The 12,842-nt window shown below is 43.0% G+C and overlaps 2 protein-coding genes across 2 annotated transcripts in view; both read left to right on the forward strand.

The window, feature by feature from the left end:
• The first annotated feature begins 4,612 nt into the window (after nucleotides 1-4,612).
• On the forward strand, nucleotides 4,613-5,562 carry LOC101761511 (protein GLUTAMINE DUMPER 4). The gene has a single exon (XM_004951554.4). It carries the CDS (start codon nucleotides 4,729-4,731, stop codon nucleotides 5,176-5,178), a length of 450 nt encoding a protein of 149 aa, XP_004951611.1. The 5' UTR covers nucleotides 4,613-4,728; the 3' UTR covers nucleotides 5,179-5,562.
• A 5,211-nt stretch (nucleotides 5,563-10,773) lies between these two features.
• The window catches only part of LOC101761912 (serine/threonine protein phosphatase 2A regulatory subunit B''beta), a 4,344-nt gene continuing 2,275 nt past the window's right edge, over nucleotides 10,774-12,842 (forward strand). Inside the window, exons 1-7 of the mRNA XM_012843610.3 lie at nucleotides 10,774-11,321; nucleotides 11,434-11,539; nucleotides 11,831-11,930; nucleotides 12,005-12,110; nucleotides 12,220-12,310; nucleotides 12,400-12,541; nucleotides 12,675-12,822. Of these exons, the coding sequence (XP_012699064.1) occupies nucleotides 10,911-11,321; nucleotides 11,434-11,539; nucleotides 11,831-11,930; nucleotides 12,005-12,110; nucleotides 12,220-12,310; nucleotides 12,400-12,541; nucleotides 12,675-12,822 (1,104 nt within the window). The 5' untranslated portion in view covers nucleotides 10,774-10,910. The remainder of the gene's footprint in view (nucleotides 11,322-11,433; nucleotides 11,540-11,830; nucleotides 11,931-12,004; nucleotides 12,111-12,219; nucleotides 12,311-12,399; nucleotides 12,542-12,674; nucleotides 12,823-12,842) is intronic.

Below are 12,842 nucleotides of genomic sequence, written 5' to 3' on the forward strand. Positions count from 1 at the left end.
GCATATGCATACTAGCCTTTGGCATGGAACCGATAGTTTGCAAAAGCCGCTTAGCAAATAGTTGATGGTAATGGCCTTGTGTCGTATACTGCATTGCGATTCTGTGTTGATACGATGTTCTATGGAGTCAAGCATTCAGTTGGTATGTATTGTGCAGAGAGCAGACTTTGAGTCGAGTGCAAGATCGAGAGAGAGGGGAGGCAGAGAGATAAGGGATACGGCACAGGGGGAGAGTTGAGCTGCGAGTAAACAGGCCAGCGTGATGGTTTGGGGGGTGCGGCGGAGAGGGAGTGCCGGACTCGAAGTGAGAGTAAAATTGGAACTGATAATAAATGTGGGTCTGCGAACTCCCCATCAGCGCCGGTTTGTGTTTTCACCATTGGCTCAGGTAAAAATCTGGTGGTGATGAGTTATCACCGCTGGATTGTCAAAAACCGACAGTGATGGGGCGTCTGGGATGGCTCTTTCTCTAGTAGTGGAAGATGGCGATCACAGGCTGGTAGGGTACCATGGCAAGAAGCTCACTCTGTCCTCATTGCTGCCGCTGCATCCCGCCGCCCACACAGCGGAGGTAGTGCCAGTCGCACCCCGTGAGAACGCGCCGGCACATGTTGTCGCAAGAAAGATGAAAAGAATGCTACCGTCAATCCCTTTCGGCATTCCTAGGAGTGGCGCGGAGTCCGCGAGAAGGGTCGCGAACCTATCTTGCGGAGGCCTGAGAAGTACAGCCCTTGGCCCGAGATCCAACGACATAAAAATCAAGGCGATGTGGCCCAATGACAGGACAGAGCTTGTCCGCAGATTTCGTCTCATAGAGATTATACTCCTCATCATCCAAAGTCTTTACATGACGAGAGAAAATGAAAAATGTTGTTAATAGTAGAAATATAATGAAAACTTAACTTTGATGAAGCAAAGCTCCCATTATCAATATTATGATAAGAAAAGCAAGTCATGTAGCTCCAAGAACAAACTCTTTACAAGATCTTCATGTCTACTCCTTGCAACCTAGGTTGCAACCTAGGTTGGATATTATTTAGACTATACTTCTTTTTTTGTTTAATTGGAGAATGTCTCTACACAAGAGGATATTTCTCTTGAAGAGAGCTTATGTACTTTACACTCATATATGGCTAGCAAGCATAAGTCATGAAAACTATAAAAGTTTGAAGGCACGATTACATATCATGTGCCCATAGGTGTGAAACGGGAATCCACTAAGATTGTTTTGATGCTAAAGTTGCGCATTCAATAAGTGTAGTTCCATATATTATTGGAAACATAATCCATAATGTCTTCTAGCATCCTAGACAAATAAGAACTCAAGTCATCTAATTCAAATAAACTTAGCCTAGATATAGCTATCCCATCTCTTGTAGTCAAAAGGCAACAAATATGTGATTGCAAATGCAACAGTTCATTATATACACAATATTGGTATTTGTACTAAATCTGAAGTCATGTTACAGCTACTCAATATGAATGTCCTTGCCAAGTATAAACTACAACAAGATTTTATACTTATGTGTATTTTCTTAATAAGTGGTGTTTACGAAATGGTTAATATGTCAATTTAAAGTCATATTAAGAGCGATCAACTAGACCTACTGCTACTGGTAAAATTATTTCATATATTTATTCCTTTTTACAAATAATAACAATCCTAACCACTAAGCAAACATATTCGAGTTAATATTTTAGAAAATAAACAAACATATGTCGTTTATTATAGGATGGATTTACAGAAATAAGTAATAAAACAATATAGAAAGTAACAGCAGCAATAACTTCCAATCTCATTCCCCTATACATTTCATACTTGTTTTCTGCCCATCATGCTACCCATATCTAAACAATGATCTCGTCATCCTTTGGGATTTCGATTTCTAAGTTTAGTTTTGGGACCTCTCCCTTCCTAAAATTATTGTAATCCAGCTTTATTGTAATCCAGCTTTATGTAAATATATTATATGCTATTTTACCTCTTGACAACTAATCTCTATTGTGCGAGATTCTCATCTATTTTATTTATGAAAGATTTGGTAAATCTCAGTACATCCTAAAACTAAATAGCTAATCTAATTTTTGTGTTATTAAATTTAGTGTATATTATTTTATGGTAAGTTTAGCCCTTAATTGTCACCCCTGCATAGACCTTTGCAGGGGATCTTCATGGTCTCCTTGCAACCACCACTTACGCCCCTAGTGTTGAGGTTTTCAGCCAAGGTTTCTTTATGACGATGAGCTCCTAAAATAGCTCTACCATAAGCTCGCTCCATAAGTCCATGCACTCAAGGAATCTGACAAGAACTTACACAAAAATTCTTAGTTCTTCTAAAGGAAGGTCATGCTAGAGACCGGAACTCAACTCCTAGTCCTGGCAGTATCTTTGATGGGCTTAACGAGTTGTTTTAATTTTGGCTAAGCTTTTGACACACTGTGGCAACTGATGAATGATCCGAAGATAACGTACTTCCAAGACCAACTAGCTACCTTCTCTAGGAGTCTATGCACTCAAGGAATTTGACAAGAACTTGCACAACAATTGTTAGTTCTTCCAACGGAAGGTCACGCCAGAGACTGGAACTCAACTCCTAGTCCTGGCAGTACTTTTGATGGGCTTAACGAGTTATTTTAATTTTGGCTAAGCTTTTGACGCACTATGATAACTGATGAATGATCTGAAGGTTACGTACTTCGAAGACCAACTGGCTACCTTCTCTAGGAGCAGAACCTTCAATTTAAACGCCCACTTCTTTCAACTCGCTTATCAATGTTCGAAAGTGATGAACTGTCTTCGTGATCCACAACACACACCACGCTGGGAGACAGTTCAAATGTATATGCAAACACTCACAAACACGAACACACATACACACACTCATATGATGACACGCATGTAACCCTACCCTATGAGAACTTCAAAGAGACTAAACCCTACTCATATGACATTGATGAAGCCACCGTAGATTTCTCGCTATCAACAAGCATGTTGCTTAATACTGAAAGTATAGCGCCATCAATTCCTTGGTTAAATCAAATAAATGTGAATACATGTGCCGAGTCGAGCACTCAAACTCAAATAGACATGTTCCACACATGGAACCTAATCAGCTAAGCTACATTCAATTCGACATCTCTTCAGTTTCTTGTGCGCACAACTAATTGAATTTTAAGATGGTTCCACTAGATTAAAGCTCTTAAGAAGGAAAAAATGTCAGTTAAAAAGATGTACTCCCTCAGTCCAAAATTACTATTTATTTTGACTTTTTTAATACATAGCTTTTGTTATGCACCTAGATATATATTATATCTAGATACATAAAAAATGTTATGTACCTAGAAAAGCTAAAACGAATAGTAACATGTACCTAGAAAAGCTAAAACAAACAGTAATTTGGAATGGAGTGAGTCGAACCGAAAGGAAGCCTCTTGAGCATAACACCTTTTTAGGGTTTCTTAGGCCTAATATTCCTTGACGATCGTCGGGGTTAAGCATCGTATATGTTAATATTGCTTTAACGGTGCCTTCTTATCCCTTTCACAGTGCTGTTTTTGGCCCGGGCTAGCCTCATGGCACCACGAGCAAGCTAGACAGCTAGTGCCGTAGTGCGCGCTTGCATGTATGGCATCGACGCCCAGCTGCGTGTTGGGGGCTGACGCGGAGACCATTGCACACCGCTTGCTTCCAGTAGCAAGAGTCTTTGCATTGATGCCTGCGTGTGGAAAGAATTGCTTGGAGTGACCTGACTTGCATTAAAATATTGCAGCACTTGCTGGCGTTTGTGCGTGCATCTCGCCATCGATCGACGCCTAAATCGCATTGGCTGCGAGCTGAATGGAATCCACTACGTGCAGTAGACGTCGTACAAGACAATGTACGTTACATCTGTTTCCTCTAATCTGTGCACTCATCAAGAAAAGGACATATATATGCTAAACACCACTACCACTCTGAGCAATGATCCAGCTATGCATCTTCACCCAACATTTGTTCATATATGTATTCATATTCCATCGTTCGTGCAACCGGGTCCGCATGTCAATGACCAACTCATCCATCTTGAGAGATCAGAGATCTTGAACAAAATGCTACTCCCTCCGTCCCAAATTATCGGTCGTTTTGACTTTATTAGATTCATAAACTTTGTTATGCACTTAGATATACCCTATGTCTAGATGCATAATAATATCTATGTATCTATAAAAGCCAAAACGACCTATAATTTGGAACGGAGGGAGTATAATGTTATTGCGGTCACTCATGCGGGAACATGATGTTATAGTAATAACTTGTATAATATATGTAACATACTCACATTTGCATGTGTACACATAATCTCGGACGAACCCTACCGAATCGCGCACCAAGCCACCAACTCTAGCTATGCTCTAGCTGCAAATAAGTTCAGCTCCCCACTCATTTGGAAAAGGAGAAACCACAAGCATCCTGTGCCCTACCATGAATCAAAATGCACCAAACCCATGAGCCAAGATGATTCTATCCATAATCCAGGTGAACCACTGGTTGACACAGAAACCTGGGGGCACACAGTTTGGCAGCAGCGGGGCCCCACCTCCATGCATTTCCAATCCCTCCTATAAAACCCCGGCCCCCATCGCCTAGCTTGCACCTCATCCTCCCCACACACAACACTCTAGATAGCACCAAGGCACCAACCTTTGTTGATCAGGACGCGACGATCATATATACAAAGTAAGAAGAAGATGAGGCTCGCAAGAATCGCCATGGCGATGGAGGACGGCGGCGGCGCGTCGTCGTCGGTGGCGCAGCCGGCCGCCATGGGCATGGGCTACGAGCGCCACTTCCAGCCGCCGCCGTTCTGGTCAACGCCGACGCCGTACCTCTTCATCGGGTTCGCCGTGGTGATGGCGCTCATCGCCGTGGCGCTGGCCGTGCTCCTCTGCACCCGCCGCAAGGAGGACGAGGGGGGCCGCGGCGCCGAGGGCGGCCAGGTCATGGCCGTGCGCGTGCTGGCGCCGCTGGACAGGGAGGACGCGGCGGTGCCCAGGGTGCTCGTCGTCATGGCCGGCCACAGCGCGCCGTCGTTCCTCGCCAGCGCCGCGCCGTTCGCCAGCTTCGCCGCCGCAGCAGCCGGGGACGACGCCAAGCCGCAGCAGCACGTTGGCGGCAAGGACGGCGCCGACGCCGTGTAGGCTTTCCCTGCCCCGGCCCGCGCGCGCTCCCCTTGCTAACCGGCGGCACGAGAACATGATCGCGCCAGCACGCGCAAAGATTAAGCTGATCGGAGAAGCAATTTTGTTCATCCTGACTTCCCTTTTCGCTTTCTTGGTAATAGTTTTGTGACCTGCAATGCTGCCCTTCAGCCTCTGCACGTAATTAGGTGTGTTGTGCAGAGCTGGAGGTCAGAAAATTTGCAATCTGATCGATCAGATCATCGGGTTGCACCGATCATTTCCTGTTTTGGTCTCATATAAAGCAGGTTTTTGAGGTCCTGAAACGGGGCAAACCACAGTGTCACCTGCAAAACCTTACGATTCTGCTGAATGAAATGGAAAAACTGGAGCACTCTTAACACATAATCTTAACAGTTACTAGTTCGTCTTTTAACTAAGTGCGGATTACCTTCATCAGTTAATTAATCGACCAGCAGTGATGATCACAAAGAATAGATCACACCTTATCGATCGATCAGTCGCTTTCAGCTTTGTTTCCCCCTGCTTTTTAAAGAGAAGGAAAGGCGGTAGCTTAGCTTCTCTGCATCTCCCTGTCTGCTGCCTAACGAGTACCGAGTCAGGGAGCACTACGGGCCGCGTCCGTCCTCATCCGGAACTCCGAATCCGGAGAGAGAAAGCACTCGGGGGAATGATGACCTGCACTAGAAGGCAGCTATACCGAGTTGAAAGAAACTGCTGCCAAAGCTCGCTTAGCTAAGCGCACCATGTTTTGCCTTATACGAGCATGGAGAAACACTTTTTTTTCCTTCCTTTTCATGATGTTGTTGATCAATTGGCTACGCCTACAACGTAGTGGTGCTGGGGAACGCGCCGAATCCATCTCTTTGAAGGAGTGTGCCAAATGCGCACTAACGATCGAATCGCCTAATCGATTTCTTTGTTGGTGATGCAAATTCATTCGGATGAAGCTCAGTACGCAGAACGTTTTATTACAGTATGCTTCCTCCGTTCCAAATTGTAAGTCGTTTTAATTTTTTAATTTATAAATATTATTATGTATATAGATATACACTATATCTAAATTCATAATAATATCTATAAACTAAAAAAGCTAAAACGACTTACAATTTGGAGCGGAGGGAGACTTACTACTTCCTCCGTCCCAAATTACAGGTCATTTTGGTTTTATAGATTCATAGATATTATTATGCATCTAGACATATGGTATATCTAAGTGTATAATGAAATCTATGAATCTTAAAAAGCCAAAATGACATCTTACTATAACTAGTTGGAGGTTATTTTTGAAGCCTCCAGGTGAAGCCACCTAGAATCCTAGGTGGACACTCGAGAGAAATACTAGAAATTCTTTAAAAAAAAAAGCAAAACATCTAGCCATCAATTGGAAGACTTAAATCATCGTAGCCATTGGATCTATTATATTTTCTAAAAAATTACCATGTATGCCATTATAAAAATAGCCTAAAGTAACCCCCTAAATCTATATCTAAATTACCCACAGTTGCCGTTATATGAAATAAACTAAAGTACCCCTAATCTTCATCTAAACTAATTATCCACTTATGCCATTATAAAAATAATTTAAAATAATCCTTAAAATTGCTACTAAATTGCCAACCACTAATACTTGAAAAATAACTTATAGTAACCCCCTAAATTTGGAGTGTTTTTAGAACCTCTAAATTTGGATCTATATTACCCACATATGCTACTATTTAAAATAATATGAGGTAACTCTAAATTTGAATCCACATCACCTTTATTAAAAAGATACACCAATATATGATTCTAAATTGTCTATTTCTTACACTATTGGTATATATGATATAATAATTAAGATATATATGCATGATGTGTGTCACCATTTATAAAGATATAGAGGAATGATGATAATATAGATTCATATGTTAAAATTATAGCTCAAACTTAAGGTCTATTAAATAAATTAAAGCACATAGCTGCGATGCAAAGTGAAAAGTTAAAGATTTTAAATATGGATAAAAATATTATAGAGTAACAACTATCTAATATAAAATCTATCACAATCGGATGAAGATAATAAGTATATATCTATATAAGTATTGTGTTCGGAATTTAACAAGTGAGAGGTAGCTCAAGGTAATAGTTTTGTAGCAATGCGACCTTATTTTCTTTCATTGAAGACTCCGCATTAGTTCTCATGAGACACACCAAAAAAAATCCTAGAAATTCTCAAAAAAATTCGAAACATCAAATATCAATCCTGTAAACTCTAATAATCATAGTCATTGATCTATTTATTTTCTAAAAATTTATCCACTACTATCATTATGAAAATATTCTAAAGTAAACCCCTAAACCTATATCTAAATTACCGATCTTAGCCATTATAAAAAAATAATCTTCATCCAATTTACCATGCGTATTCTTATAAAGCATAACTTAAAGTGTCATTCTAAATTTGTATCTAAGTTACCTACATATGTCATTATTAAAATAACCTAAAGTAAACACCTAATTATCTTCATGTTCATGATACGGAATTGTCCAAAAGTAAATTAATATATGATTCTAAATTTTCTATTTATGTTATTGTTAATATAGAATATTACGGTATATATGCATTATGGGTGTCACCGCGTAGACCATTTATACATGTATGTGTGGAAGTGATGAAAATAATAAATTTTTATGCTAAACACAATGTATAGAGGTGTGATACAAAATGAAAAAAGTGCAAATGTGGATGAAAAAGTGTATAGAGTAATTATTAATTAAAAATTAATCATAATTGGACAAAGATAAGTACACATCTATACGAGTATTATGTTGAAGTATTAAAAAATAAGAGAGTAGTAGAAGTCTAATTTCTAAATAATTTTCAAATACAACAGCTTTTAAAAATATTAGTCTGTGCGGGAGCACGGGGTTGATAGACTAGTATATATAATTTGAAACAGAGGGAGTAGTTAAATCCGTTATTCAGTTGGTGCTACAAAAGTCAAAAGCCACCGCTCCAAGAGGCACCAGTTGCAAAAGGAATCATTCATATGCCTTATTTCCTTCGATTCGTTGAGCAGAAGCTAGAGCATGGTGCATGAATGCATATATTGCGCTTGAGAACCAGCGTGCCGACAAGTTCATAATGCCCTCATGGAATTCGCCTTGGTTTTGCTCTCATTTCAACTTGTATATGCATGTTTTGTGCAGTGCGCTTGTGCTGCACGCACATATTCGCCCCTTCAATGTAGGCTTTGTCGATGGAAAGCGAGCGAACATAGCAAACCGGAACACAAGGTTCGCCGGCCGGCCGGCCGGCCCGGCGGCGCCGCTAGTTTGCCAGAGAGGTTTTCGTTTTCCTCTTCTTTCCTTTTGTTAGATGCAAGGCGCTTCTTTGTTTTTTTTTTTAAGTTCCGACCTCTACAACAAGCTAGTACACGCGGCCTTTATGAAGAAAGAAAAGAAAAGCATGCTCGCGGAGGTGCGCCATGGAGACCTGCTGGTGGAGTCGGCCGGCCGGCGACGCTGGAGCTGACTGCTGGCAAGATGTGGGTGTGGGGTAGAATGGTGGATGTCAAAACCAGAGACCTGGCTACATGTCTGTGCGGCTGCGGTTGTCCGCGCCGGCGGCGGCGCACCAACTTTTAGAGCTTCAACTTTCCAAGTCCAAAATTAAAGCAGCACGTCGGCGATGCGGCGACCGGCCGGCGACGGCGGCGGGTCTCACACGCTCCCGCGCGCCTTTGCCTGAGCCGGTCGCCGGTCCGGTCGTGGATGGGCGACTCGGTGATCTCACACGTTGGTTGCAGTGGACAGACCAAAGACAAGTGCGACCACGGGGCACCGAGCTAGGATGTGGCGGCACGGTCGTTGCGGACTTGCAGTCAGTGCAGCAGCAGAGGCGAAGGAGGTGGTCAGGTGGATCCCGGAAAGGGAAGGAGAAAAGACCTCGTGGCTCGTGAGCCTGGCCAGCAAGTAGAGCCCATCCCCCGTCTTGCCGAATTTGTGATGTTTACCAGTACTGGGCCAAATTTACAATGGGCTCAAACAAAGCCCAGCTTGCATGACTCTAAAAACATGCGCTTTGGAGTTTCCTTTGCCAAGAAGTTGAAACCTAGTTTCAAAAAAAAAAAAACAAGAAGAAGTTGAAACCTAAAACATTCATAGATGTACTTTGTCAAAAAAGTTGAAGATCTTTGCAAGGAAAATGTCCGAGTTTCTTTTTTTATAAAAAACTTTAAAGTGTATTTTTGGATGGATTTTTGTTGTTCTCAAAATCAAGCTCATTTTCACCAAGACGAGATGCTCATCAAAGCTGAGGTTGAAGTACGATTGATGCGTCCGCACAGAGGAAGAGGCAAAAGGGCAAGTAAAAAAGGAATTCACGGGATCATCCTATTCCTAGCCGACAATCTTCCATGAATCTTTGGAGCTCTTGGAGATTCTGAATGGAGACACTGGGTCCACATCAGGGATTTAAACCGGGCCAACTTGCATTGAGTTACTTTCTTTTTACAAAAAGAAACAGAAAAGAAAAAAAGAAAATGGATTCTTCAATAAGTCAACATATCAAATAGAGATTCCACAAACAAGGTAACCAAATTCCAATATATTCACCGTCCTAAGAATTCTAACATGTCCATCAGCTTAGTGTACATGTACTTGTGGCGTCAGCATTTTTCCACATTATGTGGAAATTGAATCCGCTACGAGTCTATGATGTAGAAACTATACTTTCAATATAACACTAACAAAAATTATATTTCATTCTAAGAAACTTAAACTTGTCGTAAGAATTGGGCATACATGAAGTTGAATTTAAATATGTTTGTTGTTATGCATATGTAAGAAGTGGATGTGCGGTCTGAGTCTACATGCCGGCCTCGAGTCCTACTTCCCCTCCCCTCCTTTCCCTTCCACCCATCTATGACACGAGGGCCCTATTTGTGGTTGGTTGTCGCCTCCATTGCTACTTCTTTCTCTCATCTTTTCCTTCCACCCATCTATGACACAAGGGACCTATTTGTGGTTGGTTGTCACCTCCATTGCTACTTCTTTCTCTCATCCAAAGACCAAGTGATCCTTTGAGGGCCCTTTTGTTCCTTCGTTTCTTCCGACACTTGCATCATTGCATCTTGATCCTAATCTGAGATGGTATGTGTTTCATTATTCATTTCTTTGAGGCATTGTTTAGTTTTTCTTCTTCGATCGTTTCCTCGTTTGAGTCATGATTCGTGAACCGCAATGTATTATGGTTTTCTAAGCTAGAAACCAAGCAAATTGTCTGAGTTTGCAATATCATGTTGCTTGGTAGAACCATTATCCTGCTACAAATGTATGGTTACGAAGTCTTTTCAAAAAAGTTTGTGATGCAAGGTCATGTACAGAAAATAGGGAGAATATAGAATATAAGAGTACAGATGTAACATCGTAATGCATCACTACTGGCATCATGTGTAGCTGACTAGCTGTCGAGATCGCCATACATGGCGGAATGCCATTGACCCGGGCAACCTGTGCATGTTGACTCGCAGCCGATGGATCGGACGGCGCGGATGGCCTCGAGATTCGTGGAGCCAGCGGTTAACTAAATCCTCCCTCCCACCGCGTCGCGCCACGCGCTCGGCCTCGCCTTCCGTTTCCACCGGGCGACGCCAACTCTTCCGCCCTCCTGACGGGATCGCGCCGGAGATCGCCCGCCGGAGCGGATCGGCGTCTGAAGCGGAGGCGGGGAGCGCTCCGGAGACGCGATGGTGGAGGAACCGGCACCGGCGCCGGCGGATCTGAGCGCGGCGGCGCAGGTGAGCGCGCTGCCGCTGCAGGTGGACCTCCTGCAGCTGCCGCCGGAGGTGCCGGCGCCGGGGGCGCCCGCGCTGCGCGGCGTCCTCGACCACCTCTTCGCGCACTGGCTCTCGCTCCCGGACACCGCCGCGCTGGTCGCCAGCCTCGTGCAGAAGGCCAAGGCGAGCGGCGGCGGGGCCGTGGGGGGCGCGATGCTGCCATCGATGATGCTGCAGGGGGGCGCCACCGTGCCGCCGCTCTCGCCGAGGTCTCCGCGCCTCTCGCGGAGGCCCAGCGGGCTCGGCGCCGGCCAGCCCAACCGCTCCGCGTCGCCGCTCCGCCCGACCGCCGCGCGCCCCGCCAAGGAGGTCATACCGCAGGTACGCTCCGCGCGAATCCGTCGATCGGGTCACACTTCCGCTTCTCATTTTGGCAAATCTGCACGAAATTGGATTGCCATGGACGGCTTATCAATCGATTGCTGTTTGGCAGTTCTATTTTCAAGATGGCCGGCCACCGCCGTACGAGGTGAAGAAGCAATGCATTTCTACAGTTGATCAGCTCTTCGCCGGCCACTCGAATGGTCTTCGAGCTCAAGGTGCGTTAAATTGAATGTGTAATTGTGATTTATTTGATTTATTTTTCTTTTGAAACGCTCTGATCCATTTGGTTAAATGAACTGAATCGTGAAAGGAACATTTAACTAAATCAGGGGTTGATGCTAAGACAGTTTCGTCATGCCTGCTTTTGTTACTTGTAATGGCAAGCAAACACCGCTAGAAATTTTCATGAAACTGACAATTATCTTGATCACAGCGGTTTGCCCGTGAGGATGTCAGCTAATCCTTTTCTTTTCTCCTTTTGGATGTCTCTTTTGGTTGCACGATAGAATTCCGGATGGTTACCAGGGAACTCTGCAAGCTACCGACATTCTTTACCACTGTTCTATTTGATAAGATTGACAAGGAAAGCACAGGATTCGTGACAAGGTAGTCAGCAAACTTTACTTGTCTGCCTAGTGCGAAATAATTGTATAAACTCTGCATTACTTTAACTATTTCAGGGAGGCATTCATTGATTTCTGGGTGAATAGCAACTTGATGAGTTTGGATAGTGCAACCCAAGTGTTCACAATTCTGAAGCAACAGAATCGCAATTACCTCATGAAGGTGACTACAGTGAAAGACTTGGGCAACTGATTATTTCAGCAAAGCATGCCTGTGGTTCAGCACTGTTGCACTTCTCTAATCAATGTTTCATAATGATTGATTGATTTAGGAGGATTTCAAGCCGGTTCTTAAAGACCTTTTGGACAACCATCCTGGTCTAGAGTTCTTAAAGAGTACACCTGAATTTCAAGAAAGATATGGTAGCATTTCTTTGCCCTGCTATGATCTCTGTAGATTATATATAATCCCACCTTGTATCTTCTTTGACTTATACATCATTATTTGTCAGCTGAGACTGTAGTACATAGGATATTCTATTGCTTGAATCGAATTGGAGGTGGTCACCTAACACTTAGGGAGCTGAAGCGTGGAAATCTACTCAGTGCGCTCAGGCATGCTGATGATGAAGAAGATATCAATAAAGTTTTAAGGTGATACATTCGAATCAAAATTTAAACACTTCAACACCTTTCTGTGCATATATTTTTCTATGGGGCTCTACAACAAGTGCAATTATATTTTGAATGATGCAAAACATTGAACTTACTGATTTTTTTTCTGTAGGTATTTCTCATATGAGCATTTCTACGTGATATATTGCAAGTTCTGGGAGCTGGACACAGACCATGATTTCTTGATTGATAAAGAAAATCTTATTAAGTATGGAAACCATGCATTGACATATAGGATTGTAGATAGAATTTTCTCAGAGGTTGGTCCCCCCCGCCCCTC

Source organism: Setaria italica, chromosome I, assembly GCF_000263155.2.
Source record: "Setaria italica strain Yugu1 chromosome I, Setaria_italica_v2.0, whole genome shotgun sequence".
Lineage (NCBI taxonomy): Eukaryota > Viridiplantae > Streptophyta > Magnoliopsida > Poales > Poaceae > Setaria > Setaria italica.